This window comes from Periplaneta americana, chromosome 11 (genome assembly GCF_040183065.1).
Source record: "Periplaneta americana isolate PAMFEO1 chromosome 11, P.americana_PAMFEO1_priV1, whole genome shotgun sequence".
Taxonomy (NCBI): Eukaryota; Metazoa; Arthropoda; class Insecta; order Blattodea; family Blattidae; genus Periplaneta; species Periplaneta americana.
The window spans coordinates 143,683,132-143,708,130 of record NC_091127.1 but is presented as its reverse complement, the minus strand read 5'-3'; the positions used below and the strand labels follow the sequence as shown (position 1 = coordinate 143,708,130).

Below are 24,999 nucleotides of genomic sequence, written 5' to 3'. Positions count from 1 at the left end.
ACTTCTCAAACGCCTCAATATACTGTATATTGAATATCCACATGAAATGGTGCATAAAATTACAGAAAATCTGTGAATGAGGTCTTACTAATGCCCGTAATATTGCCTGTAATTTGTGGGTTTTCAAAAAAACCAACTTGCTATATTGCAATCATTTGATGTCCCAGGGCCACCAGATTTCGGTTTGTCAATAAGAAGACCTAATTGAGAGCGAAATCTAGAAATAAGCCCCTGTTTTCTAGCTCCAAAAATATCTTTGTTGTTGCCTCTGACCTGCCAAGAACAATGATTTTTAGAAAATAATCCTTTTTACAGTGACACTGCATCCAACGTCTGTTAAAATTACTTCGAATATTTTTCAAAATATTATGAATGCACTTCTCACTATTAGAATAACATGTTTCAATGTATAATTTGTTCAAAACATATCTATATAGTTCATCCAAGTCGCCACTTTTATTGGCAAGTATTGGAAATAGATCACGGTGCGAAATCACCGGTAGCGGTTCCGAGTCTGAAAAAAATTAACCACATGCAGAGCGGTCAGTAGGAGCAAATGAAACTAGGTTAGTCTTAAAGTGCATACTTAAACCTACATTCTGACATAAAAATAAATGTGACTCTGTGTGACTCTCCTATTATAAGTCAACGTTTACTTTGAGAAATAGTTCTAAAAAATCGCATTTCCCGCTGTTAAGTTAACACGCCATTTCTAAAAATTCAAAGTTATTATGAACATACAATTTATATAATAATTATGTACCAATCTTGTTCTTCATTTTCCATTTATATAATAATTATGTACCAACCTTGTTCTTCATTTTCCATTTCAGAATCACAAAATGTTTCACCCCCAGATCACAGAAAACAAGCTTGCTTCTTACATTATTTCAGCGTGGCTGAGCAATAAAACTGGTTACCGAGGGGAATCCTCGTCAACATCATTGTGTGACGTCCGTACGTTTAGTGTCAAAGCTTCTTTCTCATAGATAAGCATTCTGTGATCCATTAGCTACAACTTGAGATAGGACACGCATAAAAATGAGAACATGTGAAAATTGATTTTGTTTCGGCTAGAATCGCAATCCGTCCCACTGTGGGTTGGTTGGAATTTATAGTTTTATTAACATTTTCATGATCCTTTCTTAAAAGTTACGTAGCATAACGATGATATATGTTAACCACAATCATTAAAGTCAAGTATTTGTTTATATATTAATCATCATCATCATCATCATCATCATCATCATCATCATCATTCACTAAAGAGGCTTTAGATCATGACATCTGTTGTCGACTTAATCCATCATTTAGCCATTGTTACAAATATATTTTATATATATTTTGATGTACCGAAGTACATATGATATTTCCATGCAGATATTCTGCGTCATCATATGATGAAAGAGTGATGGAACGGAGAAAAATTCTCTCCGGCGCCGGGATTTGAACCCGGGTTTTCAGATCTACGTGCTGATGCTTTATCCACTAAGCCACGCCGGATACAACCCCGACGCCGGTTAGAATCGTCTCAGATTAAGCTCCATCTCTTGGGTTCCCTCTAGTGGCCGCCCTCTGCACTACGTCATAGATGTCTATGAACGCAGGACCGAAGTCCATACATGTGTTGAGGTGCACTCGAATGAGTGACTGGTTGGCCGGGATCCGACTGTATAGGCGCCGTCTTAAATCACAAAGTGATTTATTACGCATATCATATATATTTTGATGTACCGAAGTACATATGATATTTCCATGCAGATATTCTGCGTCATCATATCATGAAAGAGCGCCTATACCGTCGGATCCCGGCCAACCAGTCACTCATTCGAGTGCACCTCAACACATGTATGGACTTCGGTCCTGCGTTCATAGACATCTATGACGTAGTGCAGAGGGCGGCCACTAGAGGGAACCCAAGAGATGGAGCTTAATCTGAGACGATTCTAACCGGCGTCGGGGTTGTATCCGGCGTGGCTTAGTGGATAAAGCATCAGCACGTAGAGCTGAAAACCCGGGTTCAAATCCCGGCGCCGGAGAGAATTTTTCTCCGTTCCATCACTCTTTCATCATTGTTACAAAGTTACAGAAAATATAAGTGAAATGATGGCATGGATGGAACATCAGTCAGATTGTGAACAGGATCATCTATTACAGCTTGCTGCCAATAAGCAATATGCTTTAAAGAAACGTTCACAACAGGGTCTACAGAACAAATTATGCGATTTTTTAACAATACCTGCATCTCAACAGTCTTCTGACGGAACACCGAGTATGCAGATGCAACAGCAGAAGAAATATTATCCGCCGCATAATGGATGTTGCCAGCTACGGCATTGGTCACTGTCTCTGCTACCTCTGAAATACAATAATGAACAACAATAAACAATTTTACATATATATTTTTCTATTACATACATTCATATTATAATTTTTTTTCATGTTCTTTTGGATGGTTTATTTGACTGCAGTAGTTGTATAGCCAATACTATATAAAGAGGAAGCACAAATGGCCTCATGTTCAATTGTTTGGAGTAGCCATGCACAATGGATCCAATAGAGTAGATTACCTCTCATGTCATATTATGTATACAGTTCCAAATTGCTGGAGGCGAAATATCCAAAAGTCTGTATCCAAATACAATCACCCTGACAGTCTAAATCTCATAATATAAATACATATTTCATATTACATATCATCAAATATCTTTCGATCAGGAATAAGAGACAAGAAACTGAAGAATTCTGAAAAATGGAGAAGGAATCTAGTAGGATGTTTTTTCTTTAAACTCAGTTGTCTCACTACTTAACATATTGTTCATAAAATTTCTGCAGATGTTTCTTGAACCAAAGGTTTACTGAAGAGAAATTAAGATAACACAGCTTGTCAACAGCCACACCCACAGTTTCTGCACCCACATACTACGTAAATATGCTCTCAAAAACAATTTTGCATAAGCAAAGTATAATTTCAGATGGAATTATGTGTCTGGTAAAGATATTTGAAAATAACAGAAATTTACGAGTATACCGAGAGATTTCACTTTCTCCTTTAACATTATTTTTTTCTAATCATGACCAGATAAACACCTTCTTCACGGTTTTTCTAATTTATTTGTAATTTTGTTGGAGAAATAATAAATGGAATGAAGAGCCAAACGAAACTGCTCAAATTTCTTCATTTATTTTTATTTTTTATTTTATTGGGTTATTTTACGACGCTGTATCAACATCTTGGTTATTTAGCGTCTGAATGAGATGAAGGTGATAATGCCGGTGAAATGAGTCCAGGGTCCAGCACCTAAAGTTACCCAGCATTTGCTCGCATTGGGTTGAGGGAAAACCCCGGAAAAAACCTCAACCAGGTAACTTGCCCCGACCGGGAATTTCTTCACTATATTATACTATAACTATACTAATAATAAATCTCTAGCCAAAATTTTTCTGGTAATTTTCGATTTTCCAAAAATAATTGGTGTTAACATGTATAATTAACCATCTGAAACCGAAAATCGCTTTTCTGAAATTTTTGTTTGTATGTCTCTCTGTCTGTCTGTCTGTCTGTCTGTTTGTCTGTCTGTCTGTCTGGATGTTTGTTACCTTTTCACGCGATAATGGCTGAACCAATTTATATGAAAATTGAAATATAAATTAAGTTCGTTGTAACTTAGATTTTAGGCTATATGGCAGTCAAAATACTTTATTTAAAAGGAAGGTTATAAGGGGGCTTGAATTAAATAAATCAAAATATATCCCTTATTATTAATTTTTGTGAAAAATGTTGCATAACAAAAGTTTCTTTAAAAATGATTTCTGAAACGTTTCATTCCAAGCAAAATTTTGATGGGCCAAATTGCACCAAAAACGGATGTTCTCTGAACCAAATGATATTTTAATTATTTGCATATAATAACAATTAAGAAATATGTTAAAGGAATTATCATTGCACTAAATGAGTGGTCTCTGGACCAAAATGATCGCATTTTAATTATTTAAATACAATTTAAATTAAGTGACATATTAAACGATTTATCCTTCTATCAAGCACGAATGTTCCTTGGACCAGATGTCCTATTTTAATTATGTAATTACTTTATATTTATTTCTAACAAGTGCAGCAGAGCGCACAGGTACAGATAGTGCAGTAATAAATTTAATTGCATTTACACTTTTTTTTTTTTACTAAAGCCACCAGGCAGTCTTTCAACATTTCTGGTTTCCTCTCCTGACAGTGGCTTCTGACGTTGGGTACCTATATATAACCCCAATGATATGATAGGATGACTAGATATGATTATGTAGCACCAAGAGAAGTCTTAAATCTAAACCAAATTTATACTGAATTATTGGTTATCATTTCTTCCAAATGTCCGCTAATAATCACCACAGTTCAGTGGATTAGTTTGAATGTATCCTTGCACTTGCTATAGTCTCAGCTCATATCAAAGTAGTGTTATGGACGACTCGGAAACTGAACATACAGAGTTATAACTGCTTCATGGACGTTATTGCTTATACTTCAGGCAAGTAAATAAAATAAAATGATTAGATATTATTTCGAGGTACATCATCTTGGTCATTTTTATAACGTTGTTATTGGTGTCGTTATTGTTCTCCAATGACCACTATGCATCTAGTGATGTCCCCTCCCCCCTCCCAGTTAAATTAAATGCGTTGGATGTTTCAAATAAGTATGTTTCGTTATCCCTAAAGTTAAAATTCTGACATATTATGTATACACCTAAAGGTAAAATCAATACTCATATAATGAATGTGAACAAAATTCAATGGAGGGAAAAAGCTACAGATAGAAAACGGTATGAAAAATTAACCTTTATTGATAACAGGTACGTATATTGAAATTCTTTATTTCTGTTAGAATCTCTATGCAGACTTTTACAGCATCGCTGTAACTTCGTTTTTGTTAAACAATAAATTAAAACATTGTCACAATGTGCGTCACAAACAGAATTAGAATGAAATATCGCCACTACTTTCTATGGCATTAAGGTAAATTGATTGAAATGTATTTAAAAAATAGGAAGCAGATAGTTCAATGTAATGGAAGTAATTCTTATTTTAAATATTTAACAAGTGGTGTACCTCAAGGTTCCATTCTCGGACCTTTCCTTTCTATTGTAGCTGTAAATGATTTACCCATTTCGTTGCCCAATCATATGATTATGTATGCTGACGATGCTACGGTTTTTAAAATCATAAATTTGGATAGTACTACTATTATGAATAATCCAATGTATTGTTCAGTGCAAATAGATTAAGTTTAAATTTAAGTAATACCCAGACTATATGTTTTAGTTTAAAAAAGAGATGAACTTTCTACTGTAGTGAAATTACTGGGTTTTCATATTGACAGTAAGTTGAATTGGGTTAATCATACTAATGAAATTTATAAAAAGTTAAGCAAGGTCATTTTTATGTTAAGGAAACTTAAACATTGTACCACAATGAAAACTGTACTAAGCGTATATTATGCTTTTTTTCACAGTATTATAAATTAGGGGATTATATTATGGGGAAACAGTAGCGGTGCTAAAAATATTTTTATTCTACAAAAAAGGGCTATTCGCATTATTCTTGGATGTTCTCCATGGGAATATTGTAAATCCTTATTTAAACAATTATCCATATTAACTCTTCCTAGTTCATATATATATATATATATATATATATATATATATATATTGTAATGTGTAAAATACGTACATTTGAATAATTTGATGTACCAAACAACTGAAGGTATACATAATTATAACACAAGAACTAGAATTAACATGGCAATTCCTGCTTGCAGATTAACTGAAACACTTCATAGTTTTGTTTTTTTTTTTTTAGGTGTTAAATTTTATAACAAATTACCAAGACAATTAAAAGAAGCTATTAATTTTAATAAATCTGTTAGGACTTTTCTAATTGAAAGTAGTTTTTATAGCATAGATGAGTTTCTTAATATATAATGTTTGATGTATTTCAATAATGACTAAGCCTATTATAATTGTATTGTTTAATGGCTAATAAAGATTATTATTATTATTATTATTATTATTATTATTATTATTATTATTATTATTATTATTATTACTTCCCTAATTTTCTCAGCATGATAAAAGTCAGAGTTTAGGCAGCACATGGAACAAATAGTGGGATAAAGATGAGGTAAAATGGATAAAAAAATTATGGCTAGACTCAATTACTTTTATTTCAAATTCACCTTTAATCTCATTCTCCAAGACCATGGCAGCATCAGTGACGTGAGTTGAAAGGCGAGACACTGATGAGGGAGAGTATGAAGCATCCTCCAGCTCCAAATTTTCTTCATCAAATGACATGAGGTCAGGGAGTGATCCACTCTGCTTTAACTCTGATGTACTGATTGGTCGTTTCACCAATAAGCGTGTGATGCAATCCTGCCAACCCACCTGCACATAACCGGAATTAAATGTCCACCATATTTACGTTTGCAAGTAAATTCCGCATTGACTTAATCTTGACTTAACCAAAAGCACAACCATTAAGTAACTACACTTCTTCCACCTTATATAAAGAAATATAAAATTTCAATTTATAAAGTGTTTCATATAACTTTAATCAAAATGTGTATATTGCGAACTTCTTCAAATGTCCATTCTTCTTCACACTACGTCATTAAGCAAGGCATATGTGCCTGGAAACAGGTTTCGCTTGGTATGTCGTCGTCGAAAAGTGACATGGGAAAGTAATAGTCATGTAACAGTGAATCAACACGTCTGCTTTCAGCAGTAAAATCTCGCGATTTATACATTACATTACGGATGTAATTTATTGCCTTACCGTATAATAAGTTCTGAAACTGTCGACCACCTTCTCTAGTGTACATTTCACATCTTTAAAAAAAAAATTCTACACAAACACACTGCATTTCTTCTCTATTGATAGAACTCAATTAATTTTATGAACAATTGAAGGGTACTCTGCAATAACAAGGTATGTACACATATCTGGGTATAGTAGCCAAAATTAATGTATCGAAATAACAAATTCAATAACGAGATTTTGACGAATAATACATGAAACTTAAACAATATAAACTATCAATAATAATAATAATAATTAAAAACGCAGATTTGCAAAGGCCTTTCTTTGTTAATGAAAACAATGTTACTTTTACTTACTGCCAAACACGCACTTCTTACACATACCTTGTTATTGCAGAGCACCCCTCAATTGTTGTATTATAAGACATAGTTTGAACTTCACGAAATGGAAGTCAGCTATATACTAATGTTCTAACCTTGAAAGTTCCTTCAGACTCCTTTATCTGTCCATACTACCTGACACAAAACCTTCTCATGTTCGATCGAGAAGAAATTAACACGCCTTTGTCTTGGTAATTGCATTTGATCTATAATAGTAAAAGCTGACAGCATTTACATGGGCAAAATCTGTTTCCTGGAGAACACTCTGTATAACTTGCATATTGAACCACATTTGTAAGTATTCTAAATGCAATGTTTCATAAAATACATTGTAATTTGATATTCTGTTGTAATATAGTAGATAAAGACTACATGTATTGTTAGATTGACCTAAAATCCCATTTCTCCTGTCTTACTTTGTAAGCAATTTCAAACACAAATAAAAGTACCATGCACCTTCGACAATTACTTTACATTATTAAGAAAACCGAAAACCAATACTACGTGCATAAATGTACGAGTTATTTCATTTGCTCTTCAGTGTGAATTAGTGAACAGATGTGTTGAGCAATAGTATGCGAAGAAGGAAGATAATTTAAATTGATAAACAGACGGGCTGCATTCACCCTAAGAATAGAAAGAAGTACTACATTACATCAAGATCTACATGATTACTCATTACTTTTAATTAATCGTCATTATTTGTAAAAAAAATGTAAAAAATTCAGTGTTTATTTCAAATATGTAATGTCTTCATAAAGGGAGAAGAAATGGATTGTACAAGAGTTACAGCAGTACGCTACTTGATATACCGTTATAATATTTACAAAATTACGACATTCTAAGTTTAACTATATTATTTCCAGAAGGAAAGGGGCAGTTACAACTATTCTGCTGTAACTCAGAAATCTGTGATCATGTCCCGTTTTTTGGTTCAAAATACTATAGTACCGGTACTCTATTAAGTGACCGTTACGACATACAGAATTACAGTACTTCAAATGATGAGTCATTCTTTGTGTTACTTTATTGGGAGTTTACAAAACAAAATTCTAAAATCTGGTAATTTGAAATAACTCTGTTTTCATATAAACTGATTTGTTTGTCTTGTTCATAATTTAAAATTTTCACTCAACATTAAATATGTTAAAATGATGTAGAAATACATGAACAGCCAATCTTACAAATTTTATACTTTACATATTACAGGGTTGTGCTCACAGTGAACCACTACAGTTTATAATGAATAAAGATGTCAACCTGTACCGTTATTTTCTTAGCCACTCCATTTCTACCGTAAATACGTGTACACCGAAGTTTCTCAATCATTTTAAACACTACGACCTTCAGAGGAATTATTTGGTTATAAAATTTCACAGTCTTCACAATGATGAAGACAAAGAAAAAATGGTAGAGGATAGCAAAAAAGCATATGAACAAAAATTATATTACAGGATATTAATAAAATCATTCCATATGAAATCGATCAGTAAAAAACCTCGCATTTTTTTTATACTCTAATTTTTTCCCTACTTATACAAGGTGCTGAGGGGAGTGCATTTTCAAAAATATACTATCGAAAGTCAAACGGTTTTCGTATTATTGAGCGACAAATTTAGCGTATTTTATAAAAACAAGCCTCTTTCAGCGCTCAGAACTCTGGAACCATTTACTGAAGAACATTGAACGGGAGCTCATTCTGGAGCTGACATTTGGTAGGTTATGTTAAGAAGTAATCCTTACTTTTATTGTACACAGAGAGACAGATAATCTGATTTTACTTAATTTTAGGCTTTTTGTCCATTTGTAAAAATGTAAAAAAATATTGAAAAAAAAAAACCTTGCATTATTAAGAGGGATTCGGCATTGTTTGCTTAGTGGTATGGCAATAAGTTTCGAGGGTATTAAATAGATTATTTTCACATGCCTAGGCTTGAACAGTGCAGTACCGCACGCACTGGCCGAGAGCTACTGGCCGAGAGCTACTGGCCGAGAGCTGAAGATAAGCAAGCGTTGGGCGTCATTTTACTCCTGTGTTTATGAAAACCTGTGATAAAGCTAGCATAGCCATACGCTGCTAGACGACACATCACGTGTTTGTCTCCTGGCCTTGTTTGTCTTGGCTAGCTCCCGTCTCACAGTCAGCTGGTTACTTCACACGCGTACTATTTATTTTCTTTATTTGATATTTTCAATACTTTCTTATCAACATACCATCAGTAAAAAATAAGTGTTTATTTGTACTTTCAATGCGGAATCTAACTATATATTTTTAAATTACCGTATTTTATCCTACCTAAAGGCGTCTTAATGAGGAAAAATCTAAATTTCTCCATTTCCATAAAATGTAAGAAAATCTGTTTATATATCAATATAAACTTTAATTTCTCAGCATCAAAATAAACCATGATTTTGATCATTGGGTGAAAGGGTTTCGGAGCTACAACAGTTTAAAGTTGCTAATTTTATGAAAATAGATAAATTTAAATATTTTTAATTTAAACACTATGAAGTTCTGATGCCTCAAACTTTGCACAAAGCATTGTATCACAGTTCTCTACGTACAAAAAAAGTTTCATTGTATTTAGAAATTGTAAGGTCAATTTTCTCTATATTTCAGTCGATTTGAGATGGAATAGCTCGTATAGTCTTTTCGCATAAAAAGAAAAACTAAGTTCCATTTTTTGCTTCAGAATCTGGAACTTTAGGCCTGATTCACTTATTTTATTCTTGCATCCTGTGAATCCCTGAAACTTCATGAAGACCTTCTAAATATGGGAAAGCACGAGAAGAGTAACTTCGATGGTAACTCCTGAACATTAGATAAACACACACATTCTTAGTAAACAGCTCTTACACGACAGAATAAAAAAAAATAATAATTCTACATAACATGTCAAAGAATGTAAATGCATATGCACCTGTTTTGCAAAGTGGTGTGGTGCGTTGGGCTTCATAAAGGTGGCAGTGAGAATCTTACGTGCAGCCTCCAGCTTCAAGTTGAGATCAGCAAGAGACAAAGCATGAAGCAGCGAGAGAGCACCTGCATAGCCACCACTGCTGTCTGCTCAAAGTGTTAAAGACAGTGATTAAGTAAAACCGTCCAATAGACCTTCCACTTTTACTTAAAAAATGAAGAAGCAAGGTTTTCTACCATTTCCCAAGTTCTGTATAATTACAAAGAAGTTTCACATTATAGTACATTATGCAACGAGCCTATAATGGTAGTAATTAAGACACGAGTATGTTTATGAAATGAGCGCAAGCGAGTTTCATAATTTTCATATGAGCGTCTTAATTACCATTATAGTCAAGTTTCATACGACTTTTTATGCTCGACCATATTTCTAACTTGAAATTATTCATAAGTATTCATGTTATTCTTATCTGACTGGGGAGCGGAACTGACCTTGTGCAATATCTCGTAAATTGTGAGATGTGCGCAGACGCGAAAGTATTGATTTTTTCCGAGAAACAAATGTCATTGACCTTGATATAATCTAGAGAGTAAAATAAACATTAATCTTGATATAACCTTGAAATTGATTTAGACATTGAAAAACGAGATGACAAATTGAATTTATTTGAATATTATTTACAATTAACGCTAATTATTATAGTAACAGAACATAACCTTCTGCAACAGTATTGGATTTCCAGCCTCCGTGACATTTCACTAGTTGTCTTTCGATTGCATATCCGAGAATAATCGATACTTGCACTTTCATATTGCTACAATGGTGTTTTCTGATTGGTGGAACACCTGAACTTTAATGAATAGGTGTACTTTAATGAGGTCCATTAAAGGGCTGCTACCAGGTGTATAATTACTACATTTCGGCATGGTCGAGCGTAAAAATATTAAACTGTCATCAGATCTTGACACTCCAAATAAAAATATGCAATTATTTTAAAATTTACAACACCATTAATTTGTTATGTTTCTAACAATACTACAATAATAAAAATAAAAATCTAGCCAACTGTAAAGACATGTAAGTCCCATATATATGTAAACATTTTATTTATTTCCCTCCTCCCAAAAAAAAAAAAAAAAAAAAATTAAATTCTGAATGTGTGGATTAAACAAAATATTGGTAACTGAGACGAAGTTTTTAAAATGCTAACTCGTTTAACATTTTTCTATTGCAGGATGAAATATGACACACAAAAATCACGACATGCAGCTTTCAATGAAAATGACTGTTATTATGTACACCGGTATAGTACATGGCTTTATTTAAAATCTTGTCCGCTCACGCAGTGCTTTACATGCTGCTCATGGCCACTCCCATAGTTCAACTCCGCTACCTTCCCCATTGCCTGTCAATACACAAATCACACTCCCAGCAATATATTGTTGTATGTCGAAAATCACATATTTATTTTCGTAAATTATTTACAACGCTGTTATACTAGGAGGTATGAAATTACAATAATGAAATAGTAAATTATCAAAGGTTTTGGTATCTATTTATTAAAATATTTTCATAGCAGTATTTTACTAGGAAATAGTATATCTTTACGAATCATAATTTTCGAGTTGCGACACTATTTTATTGGGAGTGCGATATGAACCTGTTCCCTAATGGTCTCGCGGCAGTATACATTAATTTGAAAAGATGGTTAGACAGTTGACTAGAGGTACACATTTTTCCCTGTAAATGTTACTTTAATTATGAATCAGCTCAAGTGCATGTGGAACAACTGCCTCTTTCCAGAATTGCAGTTCACAATTTCGTGCAAAAATTTGAATCTACTGGTTCAGTAAAAACAAACAATATGAGCGAAAACATACAGTTTTAACAAGAAAACTAGATAAAACTGGCGCAAATCTTGAACACATTGCAAAAAAAAAAAAATCATTCCCGAAATTAGCACAAGTGGGGTTTAAGTTTTTCTGTCCCCTAACTGCCCATTGTGCAACTCAAACCAAGAAATGGATTCGGAACACCTCAAAATCTGTGCTTCTTTGGCTGGTCATGATAATATCTTTGAAAAATATTGGAGTGCAAGAGGTCAAATGACTTTATTGTCAAACGCCTGGCATTAGAAAACAACAACAACAGTTTTTCTGCACATGAAGCAACAAAACTATTAAAACTCAACCTTACAGGTTTACAAGGGCCCACTATTTACAATCAGGCGATCCAGCAGCACAAATATGTTATTTTGAGTAGTTTTCGCGTTTTCGCATCAGTGAATGGACTTTTAATTGATCCACAACTTCTTTTTTTTTTTTTTTTTTAGATGAGTCGTGGTTACACCTAAATGGTAGTATAAACATTAAGAACAACTGCCATTGGTGTTCTGAAAATTCACAAGGTGTTTATAAAATCCCTCATTAAGATAAGAAAGTTGGAGTTTGGTGTGCTGTTAATGGAAGATGAATAACAGGAGCGATTTTTTACAAGCAGGCAGTAAATGCAGAGAGTTATAGTCCCGTCGCTGTTATTTCCGGCAGCCAATCACGTTGCAGGTTAGCTGCATTTAAACATGTGATTCATTCCTGATAACATTATGCATTTCCTAAAGCTCGATAAATACTTAATATAATAGCTCACTATTTTGGCTTTTTCGTTGGCAGAAAGCACATGAGGACATTATTTGCCACTCAATTATTTGGTCAATTACAGTGCATTTGATTTATTATCATAAGAGCTATGACATGATAATGTTTAACAGTGTGGCAAATAGATTCCTCGTCTGGTAGCTCGGCAACGAAAGAACAAAAATGGCGAACGATACTACCTACCTATACTTTATAGAGTCTTCACTTCCTAAGGCATAAGCAAAGAGGAGGAGTCACAACGGGAATAACAGCATCACAATTATACCAAAAAACATTTTGATCTCTTGTTGCAGAACTTGAACGTGTCGATCAGAATGTGTTTTCCAGATACAATGTCTGTTTAGCCAAGAGAGGATGACATTTCCAGCATCTTCTATAAGGTAAGATTTTATACACGTTTTAAGAAGCAGAATTGAAGCATGGGCAGCACTGGCTGCAGAACACCTAGTAGTTGCGATGTAAAACACCACGTGAGAGGACAAGATTTATAAATAAAGCCCTGTGTTTACAATTATGATATGTAAAAATAAATTAAAATATAACTATTTCACTTCCCTATAAATTTCTAGTGCATGGAGTATTTAAGTGGAGTATTCGCATATACAGTGTCTCTCAGGAGGAATGTAAAATGCTTCAGGATAATGTACCTACATTGATTTAACCTGATATACCTATGTCCGAAGTCTAACAGTTAGGGAAAAATACTGGAACATCTTGCAGTTCCATGTAGTATACCTGACATGTTATGCCAGATCTTTTGCACATGGCAGCATTTGAGCACTGCAATGCCAGCGCAATACACAACTGAATACACGTTGACTTGTATTTAATTCGTATATTCGCATAGTGATTATGCAGACATGCTTTTTGTTTATGGATTTTGTGATGGCAATGCATTGGTTGCTGTTGAGGAATACATATGACGTTTTCTCAATCTAAGATTTCCATCTAGCTGTGTGTTTTCCCGTGTTTACAAGATATTATCTGAAATTGGCAAGCTATCAAGTGTTTCGTTGAGATCAGAAAGAGAAATGGTACCGGTACCTGATATGAATTTACAATTCATGGAGTCCCTAGGAAGGGCAAAATTTACAATTCATGGAATCCCTTGGAAGGGCAACCTCCATAATGACTTGTGTAATTATTTTTTTTCTGAGTTAGTACTTAATTATAAAATAAACTTATTGGAACAACACAACATGCAGCATTTTCAATAATGTATCATATCACAATGTTCTAAAATGCAGAATTATGTCTATAATGTCTCTCTCCATTTATAAGTTCGCCCATCAATAACTTTTCAACTATTACATTTCGGACATAGGTATATCAGATTAAGGGGTTAGATACAGCTTACAGCAGTAAAATTTTTGGAAATATTCAACATTTTTTCCTCCATTACTGTATCTTGTACAATAATGGAAATTGGTATGTGTAAAACATTGTCCTTCTGCTATATGAAAAAAAATATTTTTATAATTTCAAAAAAGTAATTTATTTTATTTTTTTCAAAATTCAAAATGGTGGCAGTTTACTGTGCAGTGAAGAAGTGTTTCCATCATAACTCATAAACTTGTTAACTTTTTCATGTTCTCTGTCTTTTATTTTATTGCTGAAACTAATGTTTGCAATATAATGTTCTTTAAACTACATTCCTTAATAAATAATAATATTCGTCCACACCTATGGAGTAACGGTTAGCGTGTCTGGCCGGGAAACCAGGTGGCCTGGGTTCGAATCCCGGTTGGGGCAAGTTATCTGATTGAGGTTTTTTTCCGGGGTTTTCCCTCAACCCAATACGAGCAAATGCTGGGTAACTTTCGGTGCTGGACCCTGGACTCATTTCACTGGCATTATCACCTTCAATTCATTCAATCGCTAAATAACCTCAGATGTTGATGCAGCATCGTAAAATAACCCAATAACCCAATAAAAAAATAAATAATATATTTTTTTTAATTTTGTGTTAGAAGAAAATACTGATATTTGATCCTTTTTAGATGAATGTATTTTTCATCAGACAATCTATCTAAGGTAGAGAAGTGAGCTTGCATAATATTTTTTTTTATCGTAAAAATATATATATTTTTTCATATAGCAGAAGGACAGTGTTTTATACATACTAATTTTTATTATTGTACAAGATACAGTAATGGGGGAAAAAAATGTTGAATATTTCCAAAATTTTACTGCTGTAAGCTGTACCTAACCCCTTAAATCGATGTAGGTTAACCCAAACTACATTATCTTAAAGTATTTTACATTCCTCCTAAGACACCTTATATATGACATTCTCATTTATTTTTCACATCATTAGTAACAATAATTATAAGAAACTTCTATGATACACAATAGACAAAATAGTATTAAATATACTGTTAAATCTTATACTACACAGGAAAGGGATGCAACATATTTAATTTCCTACGATATTTTGACAGGATTTGGATAGTCAAACGAACCTGTAGACAAAATCTGGTCGAACAGCATTGCTGTGACCTCCATTGTAAGAGGCTGATCTTGCAGCAAAGCAACCAAACCCGGGTACATCCCTATGGAAGAACCTCCAAGAACTGACACATCCTGCAGTCTGAGACGAGTCTTGTTCCGCTCATAGACACGATCAGAGCGCAGCAACACTGACAACAGCTGAGGAACAAACATACCAACTTCAACTTACAAGAACTTAATAACATGTTACTTCACTTTATAGAATCTACATACTTAGACTTCAACAAACAAAATTTGATAACTCAATCCCAAGGGAAAAAAATGGAACTCTCTGCATCAAAATCCACAGTTAATTCCCGATTTACCACTGCATTTAGATTGGCAACAGGCCATGATTGTTTGTCCAAACACCTGCATAGAATTGGAATATATCAGTCCCCTAACTGCCCATTGTGCAACTCAAACCAAGAAATGGATTCGGAACACCTCAAAATCTGTGCTTCAGTGGCTGGCCATGATAATATTGTAAATTTTAAACTAAACAACAATGTAACTTTATTATCTCAATAATAACTCTTCACTTTCTACACAGTAACACAGTATTCGTTAGTGCACTCCACAGACGACAATGACAATTCACTTGGACTATTACGAACAACAATGAACTGTTAATCTTAACTAATATTTCTTCTTCTTCTTCTTATTTGGTATTACAGCCCAGGTGGGCCTTAACCTCCTCTATGGCTCTCTTCCATCCTTCTCTATCCATCGCCAACTCCCTCCAATTCCTTATTCCTAATCTATTCACATCCACTCGTACACAGTTCCACCATCTTGTTCTCGGTCTTCCTCTTAATCTGGTTCCATCTGGGTTGTTATTGAAGACAATCTTCACTTTCCTTGTTGTTTCCATCCTTGTGACGTGTCCCAACCATCTCAGTCTTTGACATCTTATGTGCGCCTCCAAATCCGATTCCTTGTACAGTTCGTATATCTCATTATTATATCTGGCTCTCCATCCATCCACTGTTTCAATTGCTCCGAATATCCTTCTTAAGATTTTCCTCTCAAATACTGCTAGTTGTTTGCATGTATTTTTATTCAGAACCCATGTTTCTGTACCATATGTTATAATGGGTCTTATTAGGGTTTTGTAAATCTTGATTTTGATTTCTCTAGATATTATTTTATTTTTAACAATTGGTAAAAGTGAATAATATGCCCTGTTAGCCAGATTTATTCTTCTTTGTACCTCATTCCTTAGGTCATTATTTGCTGTCAATATTGATCCGAGATATGTAAATTCTTTTACTTTTTCAAACTTATATGTTCCCATTTTAACTTCCTTCACTTGATCATTTTGTCTTTTGGTGACTGACATAAATTTAGATTTCTTGTATTTATTTTAAATCCCAGCTTCTGAGTTTCCTTATCCAATGCTATCAAGGCTTCTTCAACATCTTGTATCCTTCTTCCGGTGATGATGACATCATCCGCATAGCCTAAAATCTGTTGTGTCTTATTAAAAATAGTTCCATTAATTTGGACTTCTGATTTTATTATTGCAATGTGTAGGGCTATATTAAACAAGAGAGGTGCCAGCCCATCTCCTTGTCTGGTTCCTTTCTCCAATTTAAAATTTTCAGTTGTGATCTTTCCTAATTTCACTGTTGCCTTTGGTTCAGATGACACAATTCTGCATACATTTATCAGTTTCCTTTAACTAATATTTACAAAGCACTATTTACAACACAGAATGGTCAGTTCTCAGTTCACAGCTCGTTTGTCTTGGCTAGTTCTTCTAGCTCAGTCACTCGCGTTCACAGAATCTCGAACCACAGACCTTCAGAGACGATCCGCTGAACTTCGAACTCAGGTCCCCCAACTGCGGTCCACTGCACTCGAACTCCGGGCTTCAGGCTCCACAGTTACGGACACAACTCAAGTCGCGCTCTGGTCTCGAAGCTGGCTTCGCTGCTACACAAGACTGTCTGGCTTGCTCTCCACTGACTTTAACAACACTGCCTTACTGACTGACTGACTGACGTTCACTTGCGTCTTCTCTTTTATAACCAAACTATAGTTTCTCGAGAGTTCGCGAAAGATTCCACTCTCGAATAATCTGGATTTCCACTTCGACGGACTTCTGGACGAATCGGGAGGGTCCGTCCCCCCCTTCACTCCGCACATAGCAGTTGTGCGCGCAACCTCCCCTCGCCTCTCCAAGCTGCGCGCCGTCCCCCAGTGCTCCGTGGAGCCCGTGTCGACTCACGCACGACCTGCTCTCTTGTGGGAAGCGTGTTCGAGTCTCAAGGTGGCTGTCACAATATCTTTGAAAAATATTGGAGTGCAAGAGGTCAAATGACTTTGTTGTCAAACACCTGGCATTAGAAAACAACAACAACAACTTAACTTTATAGGGAAAATATACTATGCACTTTTATCTTCCTACAATTCCAATTTAAAGAAAACAACTGAGAACAACCAGTGTAATTATACCTTCAGTAACTTCTGTTTAAGCTCCATACTGAATCCCTTTTCTACAAGCAGACAGTAAAGCGTTTCTGCTGAATGAGGCTCGTAGAGAAGTAGGAATATCTGATCCTTGCAGTTCTTGTTTTCCATGTATGAGATCAGCATCTCAAGCACTTCCAGCAACTGCGTAAAAAAAGGTAAAGTGAATCATATAAAGCAGAAACATAAAATACTTTAACTGAAAGTGAAAATGTGAAAAATGCATATTGATTACACAACTTTTAACACTGTATCACTTCGGAATATGTATGATAAGAACTTTCTTGTGTTAAATTTTAACGTACCTTGTTAACATGTTTCGACCTATTTTCGATCATCTTCGGAATTGGTCGTTGTTGGTCTTGGCACCAACGACCAGTTCCGAAGATGATCGAAAATAGGTCGAAACATGTTAACAAGGTACGTTAAAATTTAACACAAGAAAGTTCTTATCATACATATTCCGATGTGAAAAATAATAAAAAAATAGCAACTTGTGCACTCATGTTCGAAACAGAAGACATATTTCACTAGGATTGCCACCATCCCGTATTTCCTGGGATCTCCCATATTTGGCACTAATTTTCAATAGTCTCCCGGATCCTGTATTTTTCTTCTCTTTCTTTATATCAATTACAACCTGCAGTCAGAAGGTCTCATCAATACAATATATGGGCTATTCCATATGAAATCGATCAGTAAAAAACCTAGCATTTTTTTAGAATCTAATTTTTTCCCTACTTATACAAGGTGTTGAGGAGAGTGCATTTTCAAAAATATACTATCGAAAGTCGAACGGTTTTCGTATTGTTGAGCGACAAATTTAGCGTATTTTATAAAAACAAGCCTCTTTCAGCGCTCAGAACTCTGGAACCATTTACTGAAGAACATTGAACGGGAGCTCATTCTGGAGCTGACATTTGGTAGGTTATGTTAAGAAGTAATCCTTACTTTTATTGTACACAGAGAGACAGATAATCTGATTTTACTTAATTTTAGGCTTTTTGTCCATTTGTAAAAATGTAAAAAAATATTGAAAAAAAAAACCTTGCATTATTAAGAGGGATTCGGCATTGTTTGCTTAGTGGTATGGCAATAAGTTTCGAGGGTATTAAATAGATTATTTTCACACGCCTGGACTTGAACGGCGCAGTACCACACGCACTGGCCGAGAGCTGAAGATAAGCGATTTTACTCCTGTGTTTATGAAAACTTGTGATAAAGCTAGCCCAGCTACTAGACGAAACATCACGTGTTTGTCTCCTGGGCTTGCGTGTCTCGGCTAGCTCCCATCTCACAGTCAGCTGGTTACTTCACGCGCGTACTATTTATTTTCTTTATTTGATATTTTCAATACTTTCTTATCAATATACCATCAGTAAAAAATATGTGTGTATTTATACTTTCAATGCGGAATCTAACTATATATTTTTAAAATATTTTTTTCTTAGCCAAAGGCGTCTTAATGAGGAAAAATTTAAATTTCTCCATTTCCATAAAAAGTAAGAAAATCTGTTTATATGTCAATATAAACTTTTATTTCTCAGCATCAAAATAAACCATGAATTTGATCATTGGGTGAAAGGGTTTCGGATATACAACAGTTTAAAGTTGCTAATTTTATGAAAATACGATAAGTTTAAATATTTTTAATTTAAACACTACGAAGTTCTGATGCCTCAAACATTGCCCATTGCATTGTATCACAGTTCTCAACGTACAAAAAAAGTTTCCTTGTATTTAGAAATTGTAAGGTCAATTTTCTCTCCATTTCGGTCGATTTGAGATGGAATAGCTCGTATGTACTTAAGGTACGGTCACATGTCGCTACTTTTGCAGCGATGCAGTACAAAAAACTGCGCGACTCTCGTACTGCGACGTGTGAACAACGGTGCAACCCGAAAAGTAGCGGCTGCCGAACCTGCTGCTCGCTACTTTTCCATGCTGCGCGCAGCTTAAAAGTAGCGACGTGTGAACAGGGTTCTCAGGGTTGCAGCCGCAGCATTTTTGATATAGGTTTTGTTGAAACTTTTGTTGCGGTTGCGACCAGTGTTGCCACCCACATGTGCCAATGATACTTTTATTGTTTGGTTGTATTTTAATGTTAGATGTGATGAAAATAAATTATTTGTAACAGTTATTAAATGCACAACACAGTCTGAGCATATTTGCTGACGATATAATTCACTTTTTTTATTTTCTGTAGCGTAGTTTCAAACAGGAGGGTTGCCAACATTGATTACGTGAATATTCTGTTGGTTATCATTTAAGTATATAGGCGTTTTTAAAAGCTTTATAGTAAAAATAATGCCAATTTCTCAATACTAGTGAGGACAGAAAAGCAAATAATAGATAAGTAAGCTTTCGCATGAGTTTATTAATAATGTGAACATAACCACAAAATGTATATTGAGAAGTCAACACGGAGATGGAAACCTGCAGCATGACTGCGGCTGCAAAAGTAGCACCTTGTGTGTGAACAGACTTGCAACCTCCAGTTGCAACTTTTGCTGCACTCGGGTTGCGCAGCACGAAAATTAGAGTGCAGCGTGCTATTTTTGGCTTACGTGCGAAAACGACACGCAACTTTTGCAGCTACAGTACAAAAGTTGCGCAGCAAAAGTAGCGACGTGTGACCGTACCTTTATGTGTACATAAACAGTGTATATAAAAATCACAGATGTTATGTTACACATTAGAAGATTATATTGCAGGAACAGTGAACAGTGAACAGTGTTCTATGGTTGAAGTGCTCACCAGGATTTCTTCCTTGACTGCTGACAGAAAACCCAAAATAGCAGACACTTCCTTGACGTTCAGTTCCTTCTGCATATAATATTTCACTAAACCAAGTAGCGACACACGGATTGTCTTGCTGTCCTCCGAGCTCAACAGTTCACAAGATGAGTAATATTGGCGGATAACATCCAGAAGGAATGGGATGCCGTACCTCTTACGAAAGTATTTTCGATCATCCTTTATCACTGTTGAAATATACTGCACATGACCTGAAAGATAACAGTTAAAATAACGAATAAGAAAAAATTTTTGGTTAGAAATAGATACAATCAGAGCATTCCAGTTCGTGAAAACATCCATTTCGAGCTTTGCTTATGCTACGGTTTGGCTACGACGATCTTCATCGAACGAACATCGCCGACAATTGAAATCAACAGCGGTCATTGTCAGAGAGTGGTTTCTTTACCAGCGAACTTCGTAGATGGATAGTAAATTGTTTTATATAGTTGATCATGTCTGATCAGCTGATAATATATGTGGATGACAATATGATAACGTTATAATATAAGTTTTGCCTTGAAAAACAAATACGGATCTTTAAAGTACCAGCAGTTAATGTCATGTTTAGAAATAGATATACAGAGGGGTATTTTAATTCACTGATATTAAGACATCTTGAAAATGAACCCACTAATTTTAAGGAATATTTCAGACTTTCTTCCGAACAATTTCATTTTGTCTTAAATTCATGATATTGTAAAATTATCCACAAAATTTATCCACAAATAATAAGCCCAGCTGAAAGATAAGCATAACTTTAAGGTAAAAACCAATTATAAAAACACTTTATTTTTACTTTTTACAATGTTATTTTTTTTCATTTAGGAGCATTTATTTAGGGCATAATGTTACAAATAAAAGAAATAATGTGAGGAGGTTATTGCACTTCTCTCTTTTGCTCGGAATTCCACTTCACTTACTATTTCACACTCTAACTTTTGCTTCAGTAGCTAAATCTGACGCATCGTGTATGTATCCTTCAATTATGAATCACTTTACTCAATTGTATTAACAGTTCTGGTTGTTGCAAAATATAGATTTGTTATTGTTTACGTTGTTTCTTCTTTTTGGCTCATGTTGAACAGGGATTTGTGTTTAATCAATTAATATCTCATCTTCATTAGTGGAGAAATTGCAGAAATATTTCTGTTTTACCGTCATTATGGTATGTATGATGTATAAATCGTATGTTATTAAATGATTTAATTCATGACCTACTGTAATTTTACAGTTGGTTTCTCGGCAATGATCGCCAGGTTTTTGCCTCCAAGGCAAACGCCAACGATGTTCGTCGAGCCCAGTGACGTTTGTTGACATTCATCGCCGTAAAGAAACCATGCACATTCAAATCAACGGGACAGAATCCCAGCGAAGATCGCCAGCGATGATCGTCGGCGAAGATCGCCATAGCCAAACCGTAGCTTTGTAGTCAATTACAACTGATTACTATTTTTACTAATAAAAATACATCATTTACCTTCAGGATACCTTTAAAGCATTATGTTACCTACTTGAAACTGGTTTATTTTAATTTGGTACTTTGTCTATAAAACAACGAAGACTTCAGGAAAGGGATAGAATGCAAAGGTCATACCAAAACTATTTGCTGTTACTACCTCAAACATCACTTCCCTCCACACCAAATATAACCTCACCTATTCTAATATGGAACTGGCTGCGTGACCAGATTTTAAAGTTGAATAAAACATGCTGATACAAAGAACGAAGCAGCATGGCATTTGACACATCTCTAGCCATCTCGATCAGTAACTGCACTGCCATCAGTACATTCACATCAATGAGATGGGGCTTGGCCTGCAACATAATGAAAAGACACTCTTGGAGTTATTTCGAGATAAGGTTATCAATTTTTTTCACAAATTCGGACGAATTTCTTTTTAATGCAGTCGGATAATTTTTGATCATAAAACAAATCTTTCAAACACTCTAAATTGATCTTACCTTAGCCAGAAGAACTCCAATTATTGCTAGCCCATTGTTTTTCAATAATTGCTCTTGATTCAGTGTACTACCAGCTATTATGTTCTTCAATAGGCTCAGGAAGCCAGATACTGGATTCTGCTCCAGTTTCCAGTCTGAAATAGAGATTCAGTATCTTATCATTCGAAGCAGTTCCTATACATAAGGTTGGCAATAAAATTAATGGAAAATGTAAACACACACCAATTATTATTATTATTATTATTACTATTACAAAAACTGCCTTCCATTGAGGGTAAGGACTCAGTATATCCTCAAAAAAATTAATATACATATATGAACATAGATATTAAATTAAAAAAAAAAAGAAACAAAGAAAAGGGAATGAAAAATTACTGTCTACTACTGTAAAAAAATTAATAATAATAATAATAATAATAATAATAATAATAATAATAATAATAATAATATTATTATTATTATTATTATTAATTTATTTATTTTGGCGAATTAATGAGAATGAAATAATTATGTAACATCAGTAAGATAATTATCTAGGGAATAAACAAAGAAAGAATAATTTTAGTGTATATTGTTATTAATATAATACCAGCATAGAAATAATCACATATATATATATATATATATATATATATATATATATATAATTTATTTCAAGAAATAGTCTGCCCAGGCATCCTGGGTTGCCAAAAACACAGAATAACACACATATAACAATAGTAATAATTACAGTAAGATAGATGAGCCAAATTTAAATGTGAACTAGGAGCTTAAGTTTAAGAAATAATAAATTTGTACATATATTTGTAACAATCACACACTAACGAATAGAAAAGGGGGGGGGGGGTATTATGATATTCCGTATAAATGATTTTTCAGAATTGCCACAGACCCTTTAATGGTTGAAGTAATTATTTTTGGAATAATGTCATGGATTCCAAATGTTTTGATAGTGTTTACAGTTGATCGTGGGATGGTGCCCCTCGCTCCGATCATTAAACCATGTACTTCCCAGGTGCCTTCCATCTGATATTTTTCTCGAAAATACGGAATAGTAGGCTCATAAATTTGTTGTTTTTCTTTGTTGGCCTCGGATGGTTGGGTCTGGCTCATCTCAAATCTAACAGTTGGGTCCAGTATAAAGCCTTTACTATTAGTCTTGTCTAGAGCCACGATGTCCGCTCTTCTAATTCCGCCGCCTTCAGACGCAACGCAGTGCACCTCTTCATGGACCTCGAAGGATTTGTTTCTAAGGGCTTGTGCTATTAGTTTTCGGGTGTTATGATGGCGTGAATTTCTCAGGAGTTCTCCATGCTGACAGGATCCTAGGACGTGTGCTAAGGTTTCAATCTCGTTGCAGTATCTGCAACGGAAACCGTCCAAGGATCTCCCATGAAGACTTCTCACTGGTGCTACGTTAGCATTCATCTTAATTGCGTCCTGCCATTCAGAGGAAGATAGACCCTCCTTAGAAAAAATCCATTTATTTCCGGGAGTATATTCTTGAAATAAAATAACACCTTTTCCTTTATGTGGAAGCGCACACCATTTGTCGTACTCTTGTTTCCTAAGATTTTGTCGTAGTTTATGGACATTGATGTTACTTATATCCAGATCTTCAGGTGGAATTTTTAACTTCCTGGAACATACTTTCTTTTCTGCTGCTATGTTCCTTGTAGAAACGACAAGAGGATTCGAGGTTCTCAATAATGTGTTGCAAATATTGAGATGCTGTAAATATGCTTCCCATTGAGCTTTGAAAAGGCTGAGACCCTTATATTTACGTTCGGTGTACAACATCGCGTCGGGCGTGTCTCCTGGCAAACATAAAATTTCCTTCACCGAACTTTTAATTAACTTATCCACATTTTCGAGAAACCGGTCAGAAAGCTGGTGAAGGGGAGCATTTTGAAGAGGATAAACAAGTATAGGCCAAATATACATATTTAAAACATTGAGTTTTTGTTCTGGTTTCAGAAGATAAGTAGATGTTAAAGCTTGGATCTTATTATTTAAATTATTGATTACTTTGGCAATGTCAAACTTAATTTCATCAGAAAAATTAATCCCAAGGTATTTGATTCGTTCATCTCCATCAATACTATTAACAATTGATCCTCCAAGATTCAATGTCGTACTACTTAATTTTCCTTTCTCGATAACGATGGTTTGAGTTTTAGATTCATTTAGACTTAATCCGATCTGCTGTAATGACCGTTTTGTCATGGTAAATATTTCAGATGCAGCAATTGTACTTTTAGCAACAAGTGCAATATCATCCGCAAATCCTAATGTTACTACATTATTTAGATCCGATACAAGGTCATATCCAAATTCTTCAGCCACACTAGGCTCGGATAATTCATCAAAAATGTGGTCTATGCTGAGATTAAAAAGCATTGGGGAAAGAGGAGCGCCTTGCATAACTATGCAAGCCAGTCAGTCTCTAATGCTAAAGATCTTATATTAAACAAAATGGTCAGACAACAATGATTCTTCCGCTAGTGA

At 34.7% G+C, this 24,999-nt stretch overlaps 1 protein-coding gene across 2 annotated transcripts in view; it reads right to left on the bottom strand.

Annotated features, from left to right (window-relative positions):
- LOC138709386 (neurobeachin-like protein 1) overlaps window positions 1-24,999 on the bottom strand; it is a 686,489-nt gene that overhangs the window by 598,130 nt on the left and 63,360 nt on the right. For both annotated transcript variants that reach the window (XM_069840124.1, XM_069840125.1), the window contains 8 exons: window positions 22,492-22,625; window positions 22,185-22,344; window positions 20,488-20,738; window positions 17,716-17,874; window positions 15,228-15,414; window positions 10,115-10,257; window positions 6,230-6,437; window positions 2,240-2,358 (listed from right to left, as the gene is read on the bottom strand). In XM_069840124.1, coding sequence (XP_069696225.1) covers window positions 2,240-2,358; window positions 6,230-6,437; window positions 10,115-10,257; window positions 15,228-15,414; window positions 17,716-17,874; window positions 20,488-20,738; window positions 22,185-22,344; window positions 22,492-22,625 — 1,361 coding nt within the window. The remainder of the gene's footprint in view (window positions 1-2,239; window positions 2,359-6,229; window positions 6,438-10,114; window positions 10,258-15,227; window positions 15,415-17,715; window positions 17,875-20,487; window positions 20,739-22,184; window positions 22,345-22,491; window positions 22,626-24,999) is intronic.